Source organism: Melanotaenia boesemani, chromosome 1 (assembly GCF_017639745.1).
Source record: "Melanotaenia boesemani isolate fMelBoe1 chromosome 1, fMelBoe1.pri, whole genome shotgun sequence".
NCBI classification, from domain to species: Eukaryota; Metazoa; Chordata; class Actinopteri; order Atheriniformes; family Melanotaeniidae; genus Melanotaenia; species Melanotaenia boesemani.
This window is the reverse complement of record NC_055682.1, coordinates 36,654,146-36,675,758: the sequence shown is the minus strand read 5'-3', so window position 1 is coordinate 36,675,758 and position 21,613 is coordinate 36,654,146. Positions and strand designations below refer to the sequence as shown.

The window sequence follows — 21,613 nt, the reverse complement described above, 5'->3', positions numbered from 1 at the left end:
GCATCAGCTGCAATAATAATTTAACAGGAAAGCACATCCATTCACACGGCTTCAGAGTCCCTGAGCAAAATAACAAGCTTGGTGCTATCACTCACATCTGTGGCTCGGCGTGATTAAATCCATGTTGTACGGTGAGCAGCTCATGCGGGGGCCACTTTCCCAAGCTTCTACATCACTGCTAATTCAGAGCAAATGGCCCCTTTATGGTTTTTAGCCCTAAACTGCATCACCACGACAGGCACGCTCCCATGTCAGCATTTGTGGTAACTCTACCAGCTGAAATCAGGAGAATTCCCGGACACTCATTAAGACCCAATCTCCGCCCCGGCCCCTCTCTTAACTGCTTTGTCTCCCCTCCCCTCTCCTCTCATCTCCTCCAGTCCGCCTTGCTCTCCGTGGCTCATCGGGCTTGGCCTGCGCTGGCGGTGCTGAGGTGGAGCGCTTAGCAGGCTAAATCATCTGGCTCTCTGCCTTGAACTTTGCTCTAACTAATTTATAGGAATTAAAGTAGCTCACCTAAAAGGCTCAGCTGTCGTCTTGTCAAAATTAGCCTTTTTTCTTATCAAAATGTTTTTTTTTTTCTTTCTTTTTTGGTTTTGTTTTGGATTATATCTTTTCAAAGCATCAAGAGATGCTTTTGCAGTTTAACAGACTTAAGCCTCTTGGCTTTTGTCTTGTTGAGAGATTTAAGTGATTGTTGATTTCTTAGACAAAACCATCCATCCATGCATAATCATATTATAACAGTTTAGATGCCTAAATTAAGAAAGGAAGTGAGCAGAACTCAGCTGAATATGGACTGTTCTCTTGTCAAATCTCTGGCCAAGAATTAGTCGCTGTAAATATGGTAACAATTATTCAAATCTGATTATTCAAAATCAAAAGATTATGATTATCTGAAACCTGCTAATTGGCCCCTTCCTCTGAAATAGTTGTTGTGGGCCATAAGCAGCAGCAGCAGCAACAGCAGAAGTAGCTACAGATTCTTGCTTCCTGTGCCAATGTGCTCTTGTGGGCTCGATGTTTGGCTCAACTCCCCAGGAAGCTCCTCTCCTATGGATAGATCCCAGTGTATGCGAAATGCTGCAGGCGGCTGCAGGCGGCTTATCCCTGTGCCTCTGCTCCGAAACGCGTCCCATCAGCCAAACTGGGACTGCCGGAGTAATCTTGTTAAGAATGGATGTTGTTATTGTGCGACTGGATGTGCAGCATTTGGCTTCACGGTTTGCTGGGAGCGCACGTGGGCTGGAGCAGGAGAGACAATGGGGAGGAAGCTTTGGATCGGTTGGAGGGGGTGTGTGGTTGGGGGGTGGTGAGTGCCTATTTCTGGCACTTAAAAGATGACAGTCCTCTTTTCCCCAGCCTTTTCACTCTTCCTTCTCAGCTCATCTGTAGCCCCTCCTCACTCTCGTACAGTAATAGCAACAAAGCAACATCAGTAAACAATAGATGTGACATTTACTTGAAGATCGGAGTCTTCACCTATAACAGGTATTAAAGATGATGATAATCATCCCAGCCGAGTGGAATGCACAGGGTTGCTCACCTCAATCACTGGGTTGGCAATAAAAAAGGGAAAGAAAGGAGAATCAATGGCCCTGTCCTTTGCACTTTTCTCTTCCTCAATAGAAAAAAAATCCTAACTCTGGTATCTGGGTGCCAACAGACTGTGGCTTTGACCTTTTTCTCAAATGAATTATTTTGGTTTAATGATCCCCTCTGCAGAAAGAACAAAATGATAGCTAAAATAATAGGCAAGGGACACGAGAGGGAGGTGGTGTAAAAGGCCAGTACCCCCCACCCCTCATGCTTTATTCTCCAGCCTTGCTTAGAATCCAAGAGGACACCTGACTCTCTAATAATACCACTTCCATGTGTTTGTGTCTCCAAGGTGCCTGTGATACATCCAGTGTGCACCTTATAAATCAACTAACTTGGAGAGAAAGAACCATGGATATAACAAGCAGGTGGTGATGGAAAAACACGCTGCCTCAAACGCATGTGTGGGTTTGAGAAAGTGACACTTTTTTTCTGCCTTTATGTTTGATTAAGTCTTCTTTTTTTTCATTCACATTAGAAAAAGGGGGTGGAACATGGAGGGGATGGAGGCGGTGGGGGCAGCATGAAAAATTCAAAACGTTATAATATAAAATCCAGATGAATCATGAATGGTTAATGGGATTCAGGGACGAGCATGCTGGATGTTGAAATTGTTCTCAAAGAATCCTGCCATGTGTGCGTCGTCTGCCAGCATCGTACGCATATTGAGGGACACGACATGTTTGCGTCGCCCCTCGCAGCTGCTCTCTAGATGGTAACAAAATGAGGTGTTGAGGGAGTGAATGGAGGAACCGTGAAAAGCTTTTAGGGGCTAGAGGCCTTCTGTTGTTGAAGTATGGCTAATTGCCTTCATCCCGAGCTGCAACTGCTTGTTGTTCTGCTTGTGGCGTGGACATACACTGATTACCTATCTAATGAAATATTAACAAATCTCTGCTGATGCCCACGCTCAACTATTGTTTCATGGAATGCAAAGTTCCAAGCAAAATGTCTGCTGTCATGAATTATAGAACATCCAATTAGTGGAACATTGTCACATTTAAGTTTGATGAAAGATTGGTTTTGGAGGTAGAATCTAGCAGCTCGGCTAACTCTAACGCTTGAGATATTACTATATGGGTTAAAAATACAAATAATGATGTGCTTCTTAGTGGAACTTTTTGTGCAAACTGAAATGTGCATCTATAAGGTAAATGAAACCCTGAAATAGCTGTTGTTTTGGAACTTTTCTCCTGCTTTTCAAAGGCGAATTGATTTTACGTGTGGAAATGGTGTCTAAGCTCCCACAGCAGCAGCTCACTGATATCAGAGAGCCTGCATAGCTTGCAGCCCAGGTGTCCATGGTGACCCCCACACTGGTAAATGTTTTCTATTGTTACAAGATTTGATTCTTCCTTTTATTTCTAAAAGGTCACACAAGTTTGTTATGCAAAAGTGTCTCCGAGGTTGGATAAGCAGCTAAGACCAAACTTTAATCTTCTCCATTTCTATCCATAAGCAATCATTTTTATTAATTGCACAGTAATCTGTGGTTCTAGGAGGGTTGAGGGGACATTGTGGATCCCTGAGGGACAACATACCTTTATGAATATTTTATCAGGTTGCATTTTGCATTGAAGAAAAGAACACCGGAACAATGCAGCCACCTGGGAGGAGGTGTAAATCACAAGTCTGATGATACAATATTACAACCCAATCGCTTTCATTCATGTCAAATGACAAAAAAGCAACTAAAATATCAAAATATCATTTTCTGTTCCCTGTTTTTTTAAGAAAAATAGATGGTGCCATATTCTGTCCATTGAGCTTTAAAAGAAAAAGTATATTTGCTGACATTAAAGCAGGATATAAATGCTTACTCCAACTTAGACAAGTTAGACAAACTTAGACAAAACAAATATTGTTAATCAAAGCAGTACAGTTTGATTTTATCATAGTTACACATCAGACCTTTACATATCAGCATTTCCCCTTTAAACTGAATAAAGAAATTTTGGTTGTTAAGCACATCTACTGTTTACTGTATACTATGCTGTTCATCAATGTTATTGAATTCTTGATTTGTAATCTGGCGTATTGATATAGATCAATGTATTGTTACTTCTCTACCATTATGTCATGATAGAAGGAAAATATTTTGCAGCTCTTGCCCTCGACAAACTCGGCCAGTAACAATCAAGTTGTAGCTTTTCAGATTAAACTAATTGCCACACTGCTGGAGTTGGGTGGGCAGGTCTTCAAGTAAAGGTAAATTTAAAGCGAGATCAGATAAAGAAGAAAGATAAAAGTGATAAAAGAGTGTTGAGTTACCAGTTTTTCTTCCACTGCTGTGATGCTGTTTCTAGGTAGACTGTTCATTAGAATGAGTTATGGATGTTGAGTCAATCTTGGACAAGTAACAGGTAACATCTCTAATGTCACCTCAGTAAACTCTGTGTTATGTTGACCCATTCAGCTGTGGTTTGTTTAACTTGTAAAAACTGATATTTAGAACTAATGTTTATATGAGTGAAAAACAAATAAACAGAAGTTTATATGTTCATAATGTCAGATTCAGGTGCTGTGTTGATATGTCCAACAAGCCGTAGTGACTGACATCATCTGCACCAATAACTGTAGAGTTATGTCACAGAAAATCCCCCTAATGCTGGGAATTTTCATTCTAAAACAAACTGTTACAAGAGGGCCCTTTTAGAGGAGTTTTATGAACTGAGTAAACATTTTTAATAGCACTGCCTCACCACAAAACATATAATAGTTACAATATGCACGTCTGCTAGTCAAATACTTAGTGTATTATATTCTGTAATGTGACAGCATTGGTTATGTTCCTGTGGTCTGCAAGTACCTTTTCAGCTGCATTTCTTCTTAATTTACCGTCACAGAAAACCTTCAAACACATTTTTATTACACTCTTTATTAAGATTACCTAAAGGATGCATCACTGCTGCATGATCTTTTCAGAAGTTTCTTGTTTTTTTTATTTTATTTTAATGGGAGTCAAATATGACTTATTAGTCTAAGATTGCTCCTGTGTTGCCTTGTAGGTAAAAATATGCAAACCTCTCTATAAAGGTCACTTTTCTACCACTAATATTTGTTATGACTGTGGCGACTTATTTTGATTCTGTGTTTCTCTCCCACTGACCAAAAGAGGGGAGTCTAACTGTACCTTTTTAGTCATTTGCCTCCTTATTGTGGATGTTACCTGGTTACTGAATCCTCTCAGAATAACAAATAAAGTACTTAAATGTCAAACAGCAGATGGACCTCAGGACTGCTTCAAATTTCAGCCCACCAGCTGGTTGACGGGTTGTGTGGTCATTGGAATAAAAGCTAAATTATTTTTACACCTCACCCACACACAATTTGCAACAATCAAATTACATAATATCCCCAATTTGGGCCCAAAATGCAATCTAACTGCAGAAGACTGTCAGGGCTTTGTTGTTTTTCTTTGATTCAAATCCAAAGATACAAAAATTAGATCAAACAGATATTATACAGTTTTCTTTTTCTAATTTAAATTTCATAGCTTTTAAATTTCCCCTTTCTGTTGGGCATAATGATGTAACACAAATATAAGTCAGTTTTTTAAGCTTCTCCTGCTCGGGGTCACAGGGGGCCTGGAGCCCGCCCCAGAATGCACTGGGCAAGAGGCAGTAGATTGGCACCTTCACAGGCTGCCAATCTATCACAGTTGAACGCACACCCACACACACAAACACACACTCAACACAACACATTCACACTTTCAGACAATTTAGTATTGCCAGTTCACCCAACCTGTGTCTGTGGGTGGAAACTGCAGCATGCTGCATCTTTTATTTATAAATGTTATTTTTAGTTGGATCCTTCTTTTGGTTATGCTGATGTTACGTCGGGATAATGAAAATATGCTAAAAATGCACAAAAAAGCTTGAATTTTTTTGTGACTTATGATAGCATTTAGTTTGATACACTGAACTGAAAATCCCCAAACACAGCTTTGTCAATGATATCATCCCTTGCAGAACTTCTGCTTAAGTACTCAGCAGTGAAAACAAGAAGCTTAAAGGCTCTTTAAAATCTCAAATAAATGAGGAGCTGTATTTTAGCAGGAAACCCCTCTGAGTCTCAGGAGATGACTCTCCTCGCTTAAGGAACCCTGCCAAATGGCACAGTGCCCTTTTATGTTACTCTCTGTGCTTTATCTACGTCATGAAGCCACGCTGGCTGATGAAGACAAGGAACAGCTGTGGTGAGGCAGCAAAAATTCAGATCTTTGAATGGTTTGCCATTGACGAAGGATGGAAGCAGTCACACACAGGTCCTCATTACCCTCCATCTCAATCTGTGAAGAGCTCTCAGTGTTTACAGAAGCCGGCACCCGCTTGAACCAGCACTTGCCAAGATGGGGCGTGTTTATCAGCGTCCCTCTGCACACAGCAACACTCCAGCACATAAACACAGATGCACATACAAACACACGTCATCTATGTGTCTCTCTGAGTGGCCAGATAAGAAAACATGACATTATCTTTTTGTTATGTTTGGCGCCAGTGCGCACCCACACACACATGTGCAATGAGTGCACTTCTTCGGTGTGTGTACATTCAAAATGCTAATGCCGTATCTGTCGGGATGACCTTTTCTCTTCTGTTGATGCCCGGTGTTTTTTATAAATACCGTGCTGATATCCAGGGATATGTAATTACTGCACTGCAGCAACACTCTGCCTCTTTATTAGTTTTCTGACAATGGCCTTCCCCATCACCAGTGCATGTTGTGTGTGTGTGTATATTCAAGTGTGTGAGAGGCTATTCTGTTGTTCTGTTTGCACAGCTGAATCCTATATCACATGAACACTTCTTATGCTGCTCCTTATACAAATCTGATAAAGACAATGCTTTATATTGGGATGTTGCTTCAATTTATATATCAGTTTAGCTCCAAAATACCAGTAATATTCATGATATCCAATTTCTTATGCAGTTATTCCTCACCAGGAGCTTGTTAGAAATTATCTCCAGGGATTCATAAATGGATCAAATCCAGTCCAACTCACAGATGAAAATAGGATGAAGGGATTTAACTGTGCAGATACCAGAGCGTGTTGTATGACCTCAACAAATACCGCATAATGTTATAGATTCAGATCAGGTGTCTCCATCTGGATTTCTATACACACTATGCACACTATATATACAATGCAAAAGTAAGCAGAGGGATTCCTGTCTTTGTTGCATCACAGGTGTGAAGGGGAAAAGATCATGTTAAAAAAAGGTCTATGTGCATGACTAATGGGATCAGGCTCTGTACTGGCTTGACATCAGTCGATAAGGATCACACTACCCAGGTTCAACTTGGGGGATTAGGGCAGGGGCTGTTTGATCTTGGTGGTTTTGCATAAAAATCACAAGTCTCCCAAATCTTGTAGTGAAGGAGCTGAGTTGTCTAATTGAGAGGTGCTCCAGCATGCTGGTATGGACTAAAGCTGTGGCTTCAAGCAGTGCCCTCAAGATGCCTTTGACAACACAACAATTACAGTAAAGTCAGAGCGCTGTGTTAATGATTCCTTCAAAGTAGAGGAGAATAGAGGGGGATTGTTAGTAATCAAGGATGTGCTGTAACCAAACTTTTAAATAGAGCTAACACACTTACTGTGCAAATGGGTGAGAATGCAAACTTATCCTAATCATAGCTGGTAATCAGACAGGAAACTGAAGTTATCTATCATCAAATAGGAGCTGAGTTCAGCCTCAGCATATGGAAGCTTATCCTGAAACGCTCCAGAGCTACAGTCACAGTCCCACATGCCCACATCAGATCTGCATTCGCCTGAGCAGCCAACACAGCGAAAGTAGACTAGGGTGTGCCAGTTACGGAACATAATTGCTACTAATGACCATTAGGAGTTTGGTTTTCATCCTCCAGGGGTTGTAGAAAAGGCCTTTCGTCTTATCAGTTGATTAGAAACAAATAGACGGGCCGGATCCTGCATATTAAGTAAACGGGGGCTAAAATGGTGTTACTCTATCAGGGGAAAGACTAATGGAGTGGCGGGATGCTCATCCTCTGCTAATGTGTCGGCAAATGGACGAGTAATCACAAACCCCAGCTCCACTTGTCAAATACTGATAACATTTTTTTTTATTCTTTTTATCCTTTTTTTTCTTCTTCTTCTGTCTAACCCACTGAATTTGTATCTGAAGAAAAGAAAAAAATTAAATAAAATTCCATCAGCCTGGGGGTTTCTGCTCCGGAGAGCATAGTGCTGTAGACCTTTGTGCTGCTCTTTGGTAAAGGCACTTATGCTTCTCTAACAGCAGTACTTCACCCAACTGTCACCGATGGCAGCAATGTTGTTTTTTTTTTGTTTTTTTTTTTTTTCCTCTCAGAGGATTCATTTGCATTATGCAAATGAACAATTGATATGGATCTTCTCTCCTCCAATGAACATTTTGCACAGCAATTTGCCAAGCAAGTAATTACTTATTGACAGAATGATATTACACAGGAAATTGTTGTGTAAAATGGCAAACTCATCTCATTGTAATGGTGGCAAAAATAATAAGAATGGCCATAATGAAATTAGAAATCATCAGTTAAATGGACATGAGTTATGGAGGCTCCCGCTCATCAAGGCTGTTCTTGCTGCGCTGTCTTCACCGCCACCTGTGGTTGCACTCTGGGCTCGTGGCTTTGCATTTTAATATATTCCTTAACATTATTAAGGATACAAATTCATTGTCTCACTTCACTGCACTACACAGCGTAGTTGAGCTGCAGAAATATCAGCAATTATCCATATTGTTATGGAATATTTATGCTGTATGTGTGTGTTTAACCTGCATGTCACATTGTGTCATGACTAGCGATAAAGCTTTTCTTTTCACTGTTCTTCTGATGGTGAAAATAAAGAGGAAAAAAAGTGATGCATGCAACTGCAAAAATGCAAATGTTTTAGGGACTTTTGCTGCTATGTGATTCCCTCTGTTGAGTCATAATCTCAGCTTGCATTCACAAAGGTGTGAATGCATTTAGAATATATAGTATTGAGACATGCCTCATTTCAGGAAAACAGCATAGCTTTCTAGCAAGCTTTCCTCTGCAGTCCCTGTGGCAGGTGACATGATCACAGACACTCGCTGTTTCATCTCTCTCCACCCTTCCATGGAGACCATTTCTGATGTGGCTTCAGCCAACAGTAGGTGGATTAAGTGAAGTTAATCTTCAGGTTGTGTCTGAGGTTGTTGCTCATATGTTTTGTTTTGTTTCTTTTTCTTAAAAACTCTTTTTCAGATTCAATTTTATCTACTGTAAATATATATTTCAGGCTTGACACTGTTTTATGGGCACACTGCAAAATAGATTGAGATATGCCAAGTTTTTGGCAAATAGGTATTTGGAATCATCTTATTGGTACAAAAATATTTTCAATCTGTGTCGCCTTTGGCCTTTTCCATTGATGCAATTTAAGAAATGGGAAGAAATGATATTCCTTTGCAACCGGCTGTTGTTCGCAAACGTACTTAAAGAAAGAATTTTAAAATGGGCTCTTAGTCGTGTTAAATTTAGACACAACACAGAAACCCCTTTCATATTTGTGGACTAAAAAACTAAACAACCTTCAAAAAACTTGGAGAACTACAACTCAAGACCACTTTTAGAGATTACTAGTAAGTCTGGCTCCTTGGGGAGAAAATATACAATGAAGGTTAGCTAAGGAGATTACCCAGTACGTATTACTTGCATTATTATGTTTTTTAGTACCTGCTTTAAAAAGTATTACTAATAGAAATATTTGTTGCTGTACAAATGGTTTTCACAGTTGTTGCAACTCCATAACAAACATAAGGCAACATCACTTCTGCATTGTGACCTCAGCTCAGGCAGCAGAAAGTACGCAACACAAGTCAATAAAGCAGTTAATGTCACTCCAGCAGCATCTGTTGTCAATGGGAGGAACATGTAGGAGACTTCTTTTTAGTCATTTACTTCATAATGACCCATTTCACTACCTTTACTGGTTTCCACCTTTGTTGCACAAAGAAATGATTTCCCAGCGTGTTTGCGTCAGTGTCGTTCCAGCTCTAATATTGAGCATCCCCAGAGACTGGCACCTGGAGGAAAACAGAAAAGGGAAAAGAAAAAAAAAAAGGCCAGTGTGCAGCTGCATTTTCTTCCTCAGTAATCGAATCCCTCAAAAGGGGTCCATTTTTCTTCATCTCCCCAGGTCCACAGGACCTTTAAACAGAGCAAGGCACCAAAAGAAGGCGCCATAGAACACAATTATAATTCCAATATAGTCTTGTAAAGAAAATGTAAACAGATAGCCAAGCTGAAAAGCTGCCCCCATTTTCCCACAAGACTGGTAATAAAGTAGAAAAGATGTAATACTGGAAGAGGCTTTTTACCCCTTGTCCTTTTCTCACTCCAGAAATTGAAAAGTGTGGCTTTCTGCAGTGATGCTGTCGGAGGGAGATATGTTCTGAGATTTATGAGAGACTTAAAGGGGAGGCAGAACAGGGGTGGATTTTACCCGATACATTAATGTGGTTTTGCAAATTAACTTTAATGCACAAGTATCGATAAGCATAAATGGTGCTCTGCAGTGCAGATAGAAACCCTCTTTCCAGAACAGTAACAGTGCATGTTTTGTCACAGGCTTAATTTCTGAAGCCTCCAGTCTGACAGGGGGACACAAACAAGCTACCATCCCCTAAAGAAATCTGAACAAGAGCAAATTGGTGGCAAATTTTGATTTGTAAGAGCGTGCAGCTTTGCCATTGGCAAATCTTAAATTCTCAGAGCAAGACAGTTTTATCCCTTTCTGTAGAATAGTTTCTTCCTCTTTTGAATTTTCTGTTTGTTGTGTGTTGTCTTGGGGGGGTTGCATTTGTTTTATGCCCAGTTTTGTTTTTTCGCAAGTTTATTCTCCAATCACTGGAATACAGAGAAAACAGCACTAGGCTGCTTATGGTAATTTCCTGGCAGTGGCTGTGACTGTCCTAACAATTATTACTGGTATAGTGGAAACAACTCCAGCACACAGTTCAGGGGTGTGTGGGTAGGTGTGTGTGTGAGTGTGTGTAGGTGTGTGTGTATGTTGGTCCCCATCATGATGGCGACCATAAAACAAGTTAGAGTTTTGCACAGCAAGTGTTGTCACTCAGTAACATGTTACCAAACGACTACAACATAAAAAAGGTAGCTCATGTTCTGTACAACATAGTCTATGGATTAAGATTTAGTAGCATAGCATTAACCATCACAGAATAAATTTCTTGAATATTAAAGGCTTTCTCATCTTTATAAAACACCAATTGCGTTTACTTGACAATCAAAATCAGCAAACTGGGAGTAATCAGATTACTGTAAAAACAATACATACCATTACCATAACAATACAGTGTTTCCCCAGATTCCCAGCTAGACAGGCTGTAGTTAAAAATTAACTCATTTAGGATGAAAACTTTTAAATGTCCTGATGAAACTGTTTCATTCAGTGGAGTCGCTCTAAATATTCTTAAAGTTCAGATCTCAGATAATGTTTTGATGCTATTAAAACCTACTAATACTAGAATTTTGGATCCATTTTAAGCCATAAAACAACTCAGAAAATCCTACAATGACTTAGATTCAGCTTGTTCAGCTGTGCGTAATGCTGGGCGATATGGAAAAAATCATATATCACGATATGGATTATTTTATATCACAATAACGATATACATCATGATATACCACAATAAAGTATGTTTTCAGTTATTCTCTGAAAAGTTTGACAAAAATTTCATTGCTTACTTTTCTCCAGCTTTATTTTGAAGTGACACTTAACTGTACTGTCACAAATGAGAAACATACATTTTAGTGCAGTAATATAAATGTATCAATTGAAAACAGCTGTGGTTGAGGTACAGTAGCCTTCACATTTTTTTCAAAATCATACAGTTTTTTAAACTCAACTGTCAAAATAAACACTATTTTTAAAGTGCACAACAGTTTCAAGTTTCTGAGAAGAAAAACACATTTTTGCACAAAAGTTCAGCTATAAAAAAAACAACCAAATTATTTTTCAACTTTCTGAAATCTGTAACCTTGGAGTGCAAAGTTTGCAACCCAATATAAAGTGTATAAAGTAAACATCAGGGTTGAACAGAACTCTGTTAAAGGCATTAACCATGAATAAAAGTGCAAACATAAAGGGCTACTTTGTAGAAGTAGAAGAGTTTCTGTCAAATTTATAGGTTGGGTGCAAGGAAGACAAGTTGGTCAACTGTGGTTGGCTTAAGACATGACCTCTTACATGTGATGATGTTCCCACTCGCACTGAAGGCCCTTTCAGATGAAGAACTAGTAGCAGGAATGCACAAGTACTTTTTGGCGAGCCTGGCCACCAATGGGAAGGTCATCTCATGCTGCTTCCACCATTCCAGTGGGTCGGTCTCTGAGTCAGGCCCAGGTGCCTGAAGATACATGGAGAGCTCCAGTTCAATGGATGCTCTGTTTGGGAGTGGGTGGCTGCTTGACCTGCCTTTTTGAAGTAGCTACCTAAACTTTTCTTTGTCTTCTTTGTGGGATGGGTAAGCTCTGGATCATCTTCAGCAGCTGGGGGTGAACTGGAGGCTGCTGCTGTTTGTGCACTTTCTGGTGCCATGGCCACCATGTCCACCAGCTCTGCTGCAGCTCTCATCTTTGTGAACTCCACCCTCTCTTCCTTCATGTAGGCCGTCTTAAACCGTGGGCCAACAAGCGTCACCATGTCTAGGAGGTTGTCGGTGGTATGGTCATCATAATTTTCATTGAGGTAATTGAGGATACCCTCTTTGACTGCTTTTGTGAGCTCTGTGTCCCCATCCTTCCGGCTGAGGATTTCGTTGTTGAAGAGGTGCAGTACTGGCTTCAGAAAAGATACGCTGACATACCTCTCCCCCAAAAAGCGTCAATAAACTCGAACAGTGGACCCAGTGCCTTGTTCAAGGACTCTAGCAATGCCATGTCTTGGCACCAGATGTCTTGCCTAAGTCAAATAGCAAAAAAAATAGGTTACTTTCATGAGGAGGTGAATCTAGGCTGCAAACATAATCAGAATCCACAATGAAAAGAATCAATGTGCATTGTCCAGTGGCCATATCTCACCTTCTTGTCTGCAAGGAGGACCTGTGATAGAGCTTTCTCCTGCTCTAGGAACCTCGCAATCATCATCTGCCGCGAGCCCCATCTTGTCGGGGTTTCAGTGATGAGCTGATGGGGAGGCAAGTCCAGCACTGCTTGCGCCTTGGCCAAGTCTCGTTGTCTCTTCCATGAGTTGGAGAAGGCACTCATCACCTTTTTACACACTCCAACGGCTCGTTCTACAGCCTGCTTTGTAGATGCTTGTGTGAGAGCTTTTAGAGCATTCTCTGTTGAAATAAAACAAAAAAGTATGTAATGTAATAACATATTTTGAGAGCAATTTAAATTTTTATAATCATGTATCACTTAAATGTTTTATGGATTGATTTAATAATTAGATACTAGGGGCAGCTAGTATCACAATTTATTCTTTACCATGACAGGCAAAATAATAAACAAAATAGAGAGAATAACTTGTTCAATAATGTTTTGTACATAGGCTGATCAAACATAACACAGGATAACCAAACAAATTTCAATTCACTAATATTTTTGTTGCTACTATAATATTCCCATTGCAATATTGCACTAAACCATTTTTAGATTGATTTACACTTACCAATGGCTAGCTGTAGACGGTGACCAAAGCATTGTAGCCGTTCCCACTCATTCAGATCCATTGCAGAAATGTTGTTAGTAGTCTGTGGTGACACAGACAAGGTGGCATTCTTGCAATCCCCATGACCCCAGTGTATCTCTCAGACCTGGATAGATGAATACTTAATAAGGGTGTTGTGAAATGTTTATTTTCACTAGTTAAGCTCATACGATTTCATTTGAGTACATGTAACATGCTCTTATTTTGATATTCTTTGGACCGGAAGTATGGCATTTTTTTTAGAGAAAGAGTAAGTTGCTTCCAGTCGTAATGTTTCCATAGAAGAAGAAACTAGCCACTTTTTCCTTCACGCAATTGTAAAAACGTGACAGTGTTCGGCTCAATAAATGTTCCTTTTGAGCTACCCTTGATCGTCATCATTGAACCTCCTTCGACATTAAACATTTTGGTGCCGAAACCCGGGAAGTCCCTCAAAACCGCTGACTTGGAAATGCCGAAGTTGGAGACAAGTGCTAGCTAGAACGGGATGGCTGAGCTAATAGAACGGATGAAACGTAAGCGGGCTATAATCCGGACCTCAACAACGAAGCTGTTGACTCGTCTTGAAGAGGAGGTGAGCAAAGATGCGCCCGACTGTGATAGACTCTGTGAAATGCTGTCAGTGTTGGCGACTTAAGAAGAGACCCTGCTCGACCTGGATAAAGGCGTTGAGGACGCTACGCCGACCGAGGAATTAGAGGCAGAGATTGCGGGCGCTCAGGAGTACCAGGACCGCATCGTCACCTGGAAGGCCCGCTCCAGTAGACTCATTCAGAGGGAATGAGAACGAGTGAGTGCATGGATAAGTGATGTGAGTGCAGCCAGATCACAAAACGCCCAGTGCACTGTTAAACTCCCCAAGTTAGAGATACAGAAATACAGTGGAGAAATAAGCCAGTGGCAAGCGTTCTGGTCTCAATATGAATTCACTGTAATGATGCACTGTGTAAAAGAGAGAAGCTCACTTACCTCAAGTCTTATTTGACTGGAGCAGCTGCAAAAAAGTGTAGCAGGACTCACAATTTCGAATAGTAATTATGACACAGCAGTGCAACTACTTCAGAGCCGTTTTGGGAGAAAGGACATTGTGATCAGTGCACATATGTCCAAATTACTGAGTCTGACACCTGTAAGAAAATCCTCTGATGTGGCTGCCCTCAGAGCCTTATATGATGAATGCGAAATCCAGATTAGCCTGGAATCCTTAGGATTAGGAAAGGTGATCCCTTTCAGTGAAAGTAAGGCAAGAAAATGGAGCGTGCCATCAGCAGCTGCGCTGCATACTGCAAGTAATACACCATAAAACTGTGTATATTGTAATAATGACAACCACAAGGCAGAACATTGTGCAGAAGGTTCTGCAGCTGACCGCAGGGAAAAATTGAGAAAAATGGGAAGATGTTATGTGTGTCTTGGGCCAAAACACATAGCCAAGTTCTGCAGAGTTAAATGTGTCTCATGTCCCTTATGTAGCTGTAGACATCATCCGTCAGTTTGTGATCAAAATGAAGCTAAGGCGGAGAATGGTGGCACAGAGGTGGTTGTGTCATCCGTGACTAGCACAGTGAACCCCCAAGCAAATGTACAGAACACAGTGCTGCTACAGACTGTAAAGGCATGGTCAGAAGGCCCAGCAGGGAGAAAGATCATACACTGCCTGCTAGATGGGGGCAGCCAACGAAGCTTTATCCACAAGGACATGGTGAAGATGTTGAGATTGCCAGTCGTAAGACAAGAAGCGTTGAATCTACACACCTTTGGGTCTGCCACACCTACAAAGACACTGCGCAATATTGTAAAGGTGTCCCTGGAAAGTGTTTGGAGCACACAGCAAAGGATAGAGATTGAAGCAGTGGAAACTTCTCAAGTGTGCGGTGCTGTGATAAAGGTCCCTGGTGAACCTGTCCAAGGGGAGCTGAAGAGAAGGGGCCTCCAGCTCGCAGATTTCCCACTTGAAAGCACTGAGGGTCCCGAGCTAGCACTGCTGATAGGAGCTGACTATTACTGGCAGATTGTGTCTGGCAAAATTCAGCGAATAACCAATTCTCTAGTAGCCATAGAAAGCAGCTTTGGATGGGCTCTGCAAGGACCAGTGTCTGCGTCCAGCTTGACTGATGCCACATGTATGCATATTAGCGTAAGTGAGGGCGCACAGATTTCAAAGCAGCTACATGCCTTTTGGAATATGGAGTCGCTGGGTATTGTCGACGAAGGAGCCCAAAACTCAGAAGAAGCACAGGCGCTCAGTCACTTTGAACAGACTCTGGCATACAAGGACGGCCAATACCGAGTTGAGTTGCCATGGCGATCTGAATGGCCTGATCTCCCAGACAACTACTGAGTTGCAAAGAGACATTTTGAAGGCCTCAAGAGGAGACTAAATATGGATGCAAACTTGTACACAAGATACAATGATGTCATACAAGATTATCTAGAGCAAGGCATATGTGAGGACGTGCTAGAGCAGGGGTGCCCAAGTTCGGTCCTCGAGATCTACCATCCTGCAACTTTTAGATGCAACCCTTCTCCAACACACTTGAATCAGAGGTTATCTGCATGTCATTCAGCTCTGCAGAGGCCTGGTAACGAGCCAGTCATTTGATTCAGGTGTGTTGGAGAAGGGTTGCATCTAAAAGTTGCAGGATGGTAGATCTCGAGGACTGGATTTGGGCACCCCTGTGCTAGAGAATGTTTCATCAGCAGAACAACCTGAAACAGTGAAGTATTACATGCCACACCATGCTGTTTTTCGAGAAGATAAGGTGACAACTAAATTGAGAGTAGTTTTTGACGCATCCTCACACAAAGAAGGCTCTCAATCACTACCTCCCTGACTGCCTGCTGACAGGTCCCAACTTGAATCCAAATCTGCTAGATGTCCTGATCAAGTTCAGACTTCACCAGATAGCCTTCACGGCAGACATCGCGAAGGCCTTCTTGCAGGTAGCCTTAGCAGAAAGAGACAAGGATGCTGTCAGATTCTTATGGATGCATGGACCTCCAACTAAGGACTGTAAAGAGGAGTTACGCATCCTGAGAATGACCAGAGTGGTATTCGGAGTGTCGCCCAGCCCGTTCTTGTTAGCTGCTACAATAAGAGAACATTTAAAGCAGTATGAGACTGAGCAGGCCAGAACTGTGGAGGCACTAAGAGAGTCACTCTATGTGGATGATTTTATTTCAAGCTCCTGCACTGTGGATGAAGCCCTTTCAATCACCACGACTGCTCGGGAGATTCTTTCTCATGCCGGGATGAACCTGTGCAAATGGGTAACAAATTCACCAGAGCTCAGGGCCGAATGGGCAGAAGGAGAGCTGAAATGTATGACTGATGCAGACACCAACAGCAGTGTATTGAAAGTGCTGGGATTAGTGTGGAGAGCACAGACAGATACATTTGTGTTTGATCTAAGTGGATTGTTGGACATTTTAAAGAAAAGGGAAAACACAAAGAGAAGTGTGCTCCAGACCTCAGCTCGCATCTTTGACCCGATTGGATTCCTCACCCCATTTACAGTACGAGTAAAGTGTCTATTCCAAGAGTTGTGGGAAAGAGGGATCAAGTGGGATGAACAACTACCCCTAGACCTGACTGTAAAATGGAATCAGTGGTGTGCAGAACTACCGCAGCTCCACCTGGTGGCTATTCCAAGATGGTATCAGATTGAGATCCAGCCAAACTCAAACGCAATGAAACTTCATGTCTTTTGCGATGCGAGTAAAAAGGCATACAGTGCTGTTGCCTACTTACAAGGACAGGACAATAAGGGAGAGGTTGTGACAAGCTTTGTGGCATCCAAGTCGAGAGTAGCCCCCTTAAAGAAACTGACTTTACCACGCTTAGAGCTCATGGGAGCTCTGATTGGAGCCAGGCTGGGGAACAATCTCCTTAGCCCACTGAAATTGGAAAGAGCCCAGCTCCATATGTGGACAGACTCCATAATCACCCTTCATTGGATTCGAGGAGTAGCACAAAGGTGGAAGCCATTTGTGGCAAACAGAGTGACTGAAATACAAGGTCTCACGAACCCAGAACTGTGGTGTCACTGCGAGGGTAAAAATAATCCTGCTGATCTACCTACCAGAGGCCAGAGTGTCGAGTGTCTTATTCAGAGTCAGCTGTGGTGGAGAGGACCCAGTTTTTCATCATCAAAGGATGAAGCAGAGAGTTGTGTTGAGGACAGCTTGGTGGATGAAGTGAACTCTGAGCTTCGGTCCGAGTTTCAGGTAGTAGTACAGCTCAGTGGTAGTGAATCAGCTGAGCCGTTGTTTGACTTGGTATGTACAGCAGGTTGAAAACTGTGCTAAGAATCACTGCATGGGTGAACAGATTCATAGCTAATGCCCGATCTAGTCAGAAGATTCAGGGAGAGTTAACTAGCCAAGAGCTCACTGCAGGGGAGGTGTACTGGGTTAAAACAGTTCAAGAGCATGCATTCAGTCAAGAAATTTGTCAGTTGAGATGTGGGCAAGCCCTCCAGAAGGATTCTAAAATCAGGGAGTTGCAGCCGTTTTTAGATGAGAACAATCTTGTTTGTTTGGGAGGTAGATTGCAACACTCTGGGTTTAGTTTCAGGGAACAACATCCATGGGTGCTACCCACAAACCACAGATATTCTGAGTTGTTGGTTCAGGACTGTCATGAAAGGGTGATGCACTCAGGGGTCAGAGACACACTGGTGCAAGTGAGAGAAAAATACTGGGTTTTAAAGGGGAGACAGCTGGTCAAGAGGGTGGTGTCACGCTGTTACATTTGTGGAAAGCTGAAGGTGAGACCAGCCCAGCAGGTTTCCGCTCCTTTACCTAGAGACAGGGTCACAGAGTCTCCTCCCTTTGAAGTGACAGGAGTGGATTTTGCTGGGCCGCTGTATGTCAGAGGTGGTAGTCAACCTAAGAAAGCGTATGTTGCACTTTTCACTTGTGCAGTTACAAGAGCAGTTCATTTAGAGCTGGTTTCAGATCAGACTACTGAAAGCTTTCTTCTGGCTTTGAAGAGGTTTGTTGCGAGGCATGGATTGTGTAAGGTTATATATCCTGACAACGCTAAAACCTTTAACACTAGAAAAACCAAAGCTGCGCCATTTGGAGTTTCTACCTTCCATGCCCAGAGTTCAGCCAAATGGCGGGATTAGTTTTAGCTAATGTCCTAACTCAGGTGTGAACGACACTATTGTTCTGTAAATGAGATGTTCTGTGAGCAACCCCCCACACGTTGGCCAAGTTGTGGGGGGTTGCTCACTCTCACTCTCCTATTCACCTTCTTGGCTCCCAAATAAGAATGTGCAAGCTCACTGGCAAGCTCCACCAGGAAGTCCACCAGCTTCCCCTGCACAGTGGAGATGCTCAGCACAATATTTCTAAGACCAGTGTATGCACAACCTGTCTAGCAAGCTGCAACGACAAATGATATTTTCACATTATGATCAGAAAATTATTTTACCCTCTTTTTTAAGCAAGAGATCAACACAGTCTGTCTTTTTCATTCCTTCATGACTTTTATTTCTGATGTACAAGATTTGAACAAGGAATCTTTTCTTATAGATGCAAGAAAGTGTACAAATAAATCAGTGCAGTATGTGGGTGAAGTGATTGACATTTAAAACACTCAATGAAGTTACAAAAATTTCACATGTTCCATGATGGTGGAATGTTCTCAGTGATTTTGACCTGCATTGTCTGAGCAGACTTGGCACTGCCATGCCACCTCCTTTCTGCATTTGCCACACGTGTACCTGTAGCAATCTACACAGCGCACAGTAGCGTGATTTCTCTTGCAACGACAGTTCACCTGGCACGTTGCTCTTTTCCCTTGGTCCGGTGTGGGAGGTTGTTGGCAAAGAAGGTTCTCCTTGTTGACTTTCTTGGCTCCCAAATGTGACTGAGCAAGCTCACTGGCAAGCTCCACCAGGAAGTCCACCCGCCTCTCCTGCACCCCAGTGCACGCCTGATAAAGCACATAGGCATTCAATGCTGCCATGTCAATCATGTTGTAGAACACAGCGACTGGCCATCGCCGTGTTCCTGAGCGAACACTGTACTCTCGCACCATCTGGTCCATCACGTCGACACCACACTTCATGCTATTGTAGTCGGTGACTGTGTTTGGCTTCTTCTTTCGTGTGTCTTCAGTCTCAACCACGCTGTGCATGCTGCTGAGGATGCAGACAGTCTTTCTCCGTTTAGGCGCATAGACAGTCAGTGTGACACCAGAGGTTGAAAACACCTGAGTACTGAATTCTTGGCGGTTCATAGCTTGTTTTGCTGAACCTGGAAGCTCCCGTCGAATCTTATTGACTGTGCCAAGGAGAGTGGTCTTCCGGTTGAGCAGTCGTTGCGCCAGTGATAGTGATGTGAAGAAGTTGTCTGTGGTCACAGTTCTTCCTTTGTCCATAAACGGTTCCATCAGCTTCATCACCACATTTTCAGAAAGTCTCTCTCCAGAAGGATGACTGGGGTCTTTTCCAAGATATGGGATGACATTGCACACATACTTAGATTTCAGGTCACATGCCACCCAGAACTTGATACCAAACTTGTCCAGTTTTGTTGCAATGTATTGCAAGAAACAGCAGCGAGTCTTTGACGGAAAAAGTTGTTCATCAATGGTGATGTGCCTGCCTGGGTTGTAGGATGAGATACAGTTGGAAACGAAAGACCTCCAAATATCAGCAACTGCAGCAAACCTGTCAGTCTCAGCTCGTTCACTATGTGTGTCCATGTCATCAAAGCGTAGGTGTTGCATGATGTCTTGGAAGCGGTTTCGAGCCATGATCCTGGTGATCAGTGGGTGTCCCAGTTTTGAAGACCATGTGTCACGCAGTGATGGAAGTCTAATTACCCCTCGCAAGAGAAGAATGGCAATAAACGCCATTAGTTCAGGGACGGCCATGAACCAACTGCTCTCCTCTGTCCGACGTCCATGCTGAACAGTCCACTCCTGAACAGTTCGAAGCATGTCAAGAGTGATGAAGCAGAGGAAGCTCTGTAGGTCCCAGGTTAAAAGGAATGTAATTATCTCTCATTTGAAATACTTGATTATGCTTTCCTTTTGGCCTTTGTGGAAACAGAAACGTGATAATCTCTCACTTGAAAGCAAGCTGGGCGTACAATAGTGTGATGACGATGAAAACTCACATGACCAATGCTCAATAAAGGGTACATGAAAATGTGAGAAATGGTCAAAAGCACATATACCGTTTGTGGTGAGTGAAACTATACAGCACAGTAGAAAGCAGAGTCCCTACAAGGCTCTTTTCAAGCACACTCCTCCCCCCAAGGAGTATGCTTGAACAGCTAACGGCAGGTAATGGCTGTGTTTACAAATGTAAAGGGGCTAATTGTTGGCCATTGAATTGTTAATTTCAAACCGGGCAGCCTTTTGGCTGTACTCTGGGCATGGTAGAGGGGTAAGAAATCTCTGGGTTTTCTAGTGTTAAAAGAGCAGACCAGGATTTGAAGGACTTATGGGGGTCACTTAGAACATCAGTGCTCCAAGAGTTTTTTGCTGACAAGGGGGTCACCTGGAAGTTTATCGTTGAGCGAGCTGCTTGGTGGGGTGGTTTTTGGGAGAGACTAATTAGGTCAGTAAAGGGATGCTTGAAGGAGGTTTTAGCGAAGGCTTTATTGAGTTTTGAGGAGTTGACAACCATCCTTGCAGAGGTGGAAGCTGTGTTGAATTCTAGGCCCCTCACCTATGTGTATGAGGACGCGTTGGAGCCAGAGCCACTTACACCCTCTCATCTGTTGGTTGGGGAAAGGCTCACTTCCCTGCCACCAAGGACTGTTATACCACCACCTCAAGCAGCCTGTCTAAACAGGAGGGACATGTGCAGAAGATGGCAGTATCGGCAGAGACTGCTAACCAGACTTTGGAACAGCTGGCACAAAGACTATTTAATGGACTTGAGATCAACTCACAGATGTGATGCCCCTACACCCACTACACTGAAGGTGGGAGATGTGGTCTTGTTAGGAGAGGATCACATGCCAAGACAAACTTGGAGGATGACGTAAAGCATTTTGCAAACCCGCGTGAGAATCAAAGAACGTAAAGCAGCGTCATGTCGCAAAACCACCCGACGGAGTTTCTTTGCAAAAAATCTTTTTTTATTCTTCTTTATTACCACTTATATAAACTTAGAGTATGCATAGTGACAAGACAACGTTAATAAAATCGTCGCAGCCTATTTAATGATATATTTGTTGTAATAATTGATAAAATTAGTTTAGAAACGATAGAAATGATAGAAGAGAAATGGCACGATAGACACTTTTCGTCCCCATGATATGTATCGTCAT

General features: G+C 42.3%; 2 protein-coding genes across 3 annotated transcripts in view; one reads left to right on the top strand and one right to left on the bottom strand.

Moving 5' to 3' along the window:
• The window catches only part of cdh8 (cadherin 8), a 131,795-nt gene that overhangs the window by 8,439 nt on the left and 101,743 nt on the right, over positions 1–21,613 (top strand). The gene's annotated exons all lie outside the window — the stretch shown is intronic.
• On the bottom strand, positions 18,372–20,298 carry LOC121634792. Its single transcript, XM_041977751.1, has 2 exons — positions 19,702–20,298; positions 18,372–19,010 (listed from the first exon to the last, which is right to left on the bottom strand). The coding sequence occupies exons 1-2, from the start codon at positions 20,268–20,270 to the stop codon at positions 18,941–18,943; spliced, it is 639 nt and encodes a 212-aa protein (XP_041833685.1). The 5' UTR covers positions 20,271–20,298; the 3' UTR covers positions 18,372–18,940.

Coding starts and splice junctions, on each gene's coding strand:
- LOC121634792 (XM_041977751.1), bottom strand. CDS start 20,270: ATGCTTCGAACTGTTCAGGAGTGGACTGTTCAGCATGGACGTCGGACA. Junction 19,011..19,701: donor CTGATGGAACCGTTTATGGA/CAAAGGAAGAAC, acceptor GAGGTGGCATGG/CAGTGCCAAGTCTGCTCAGA.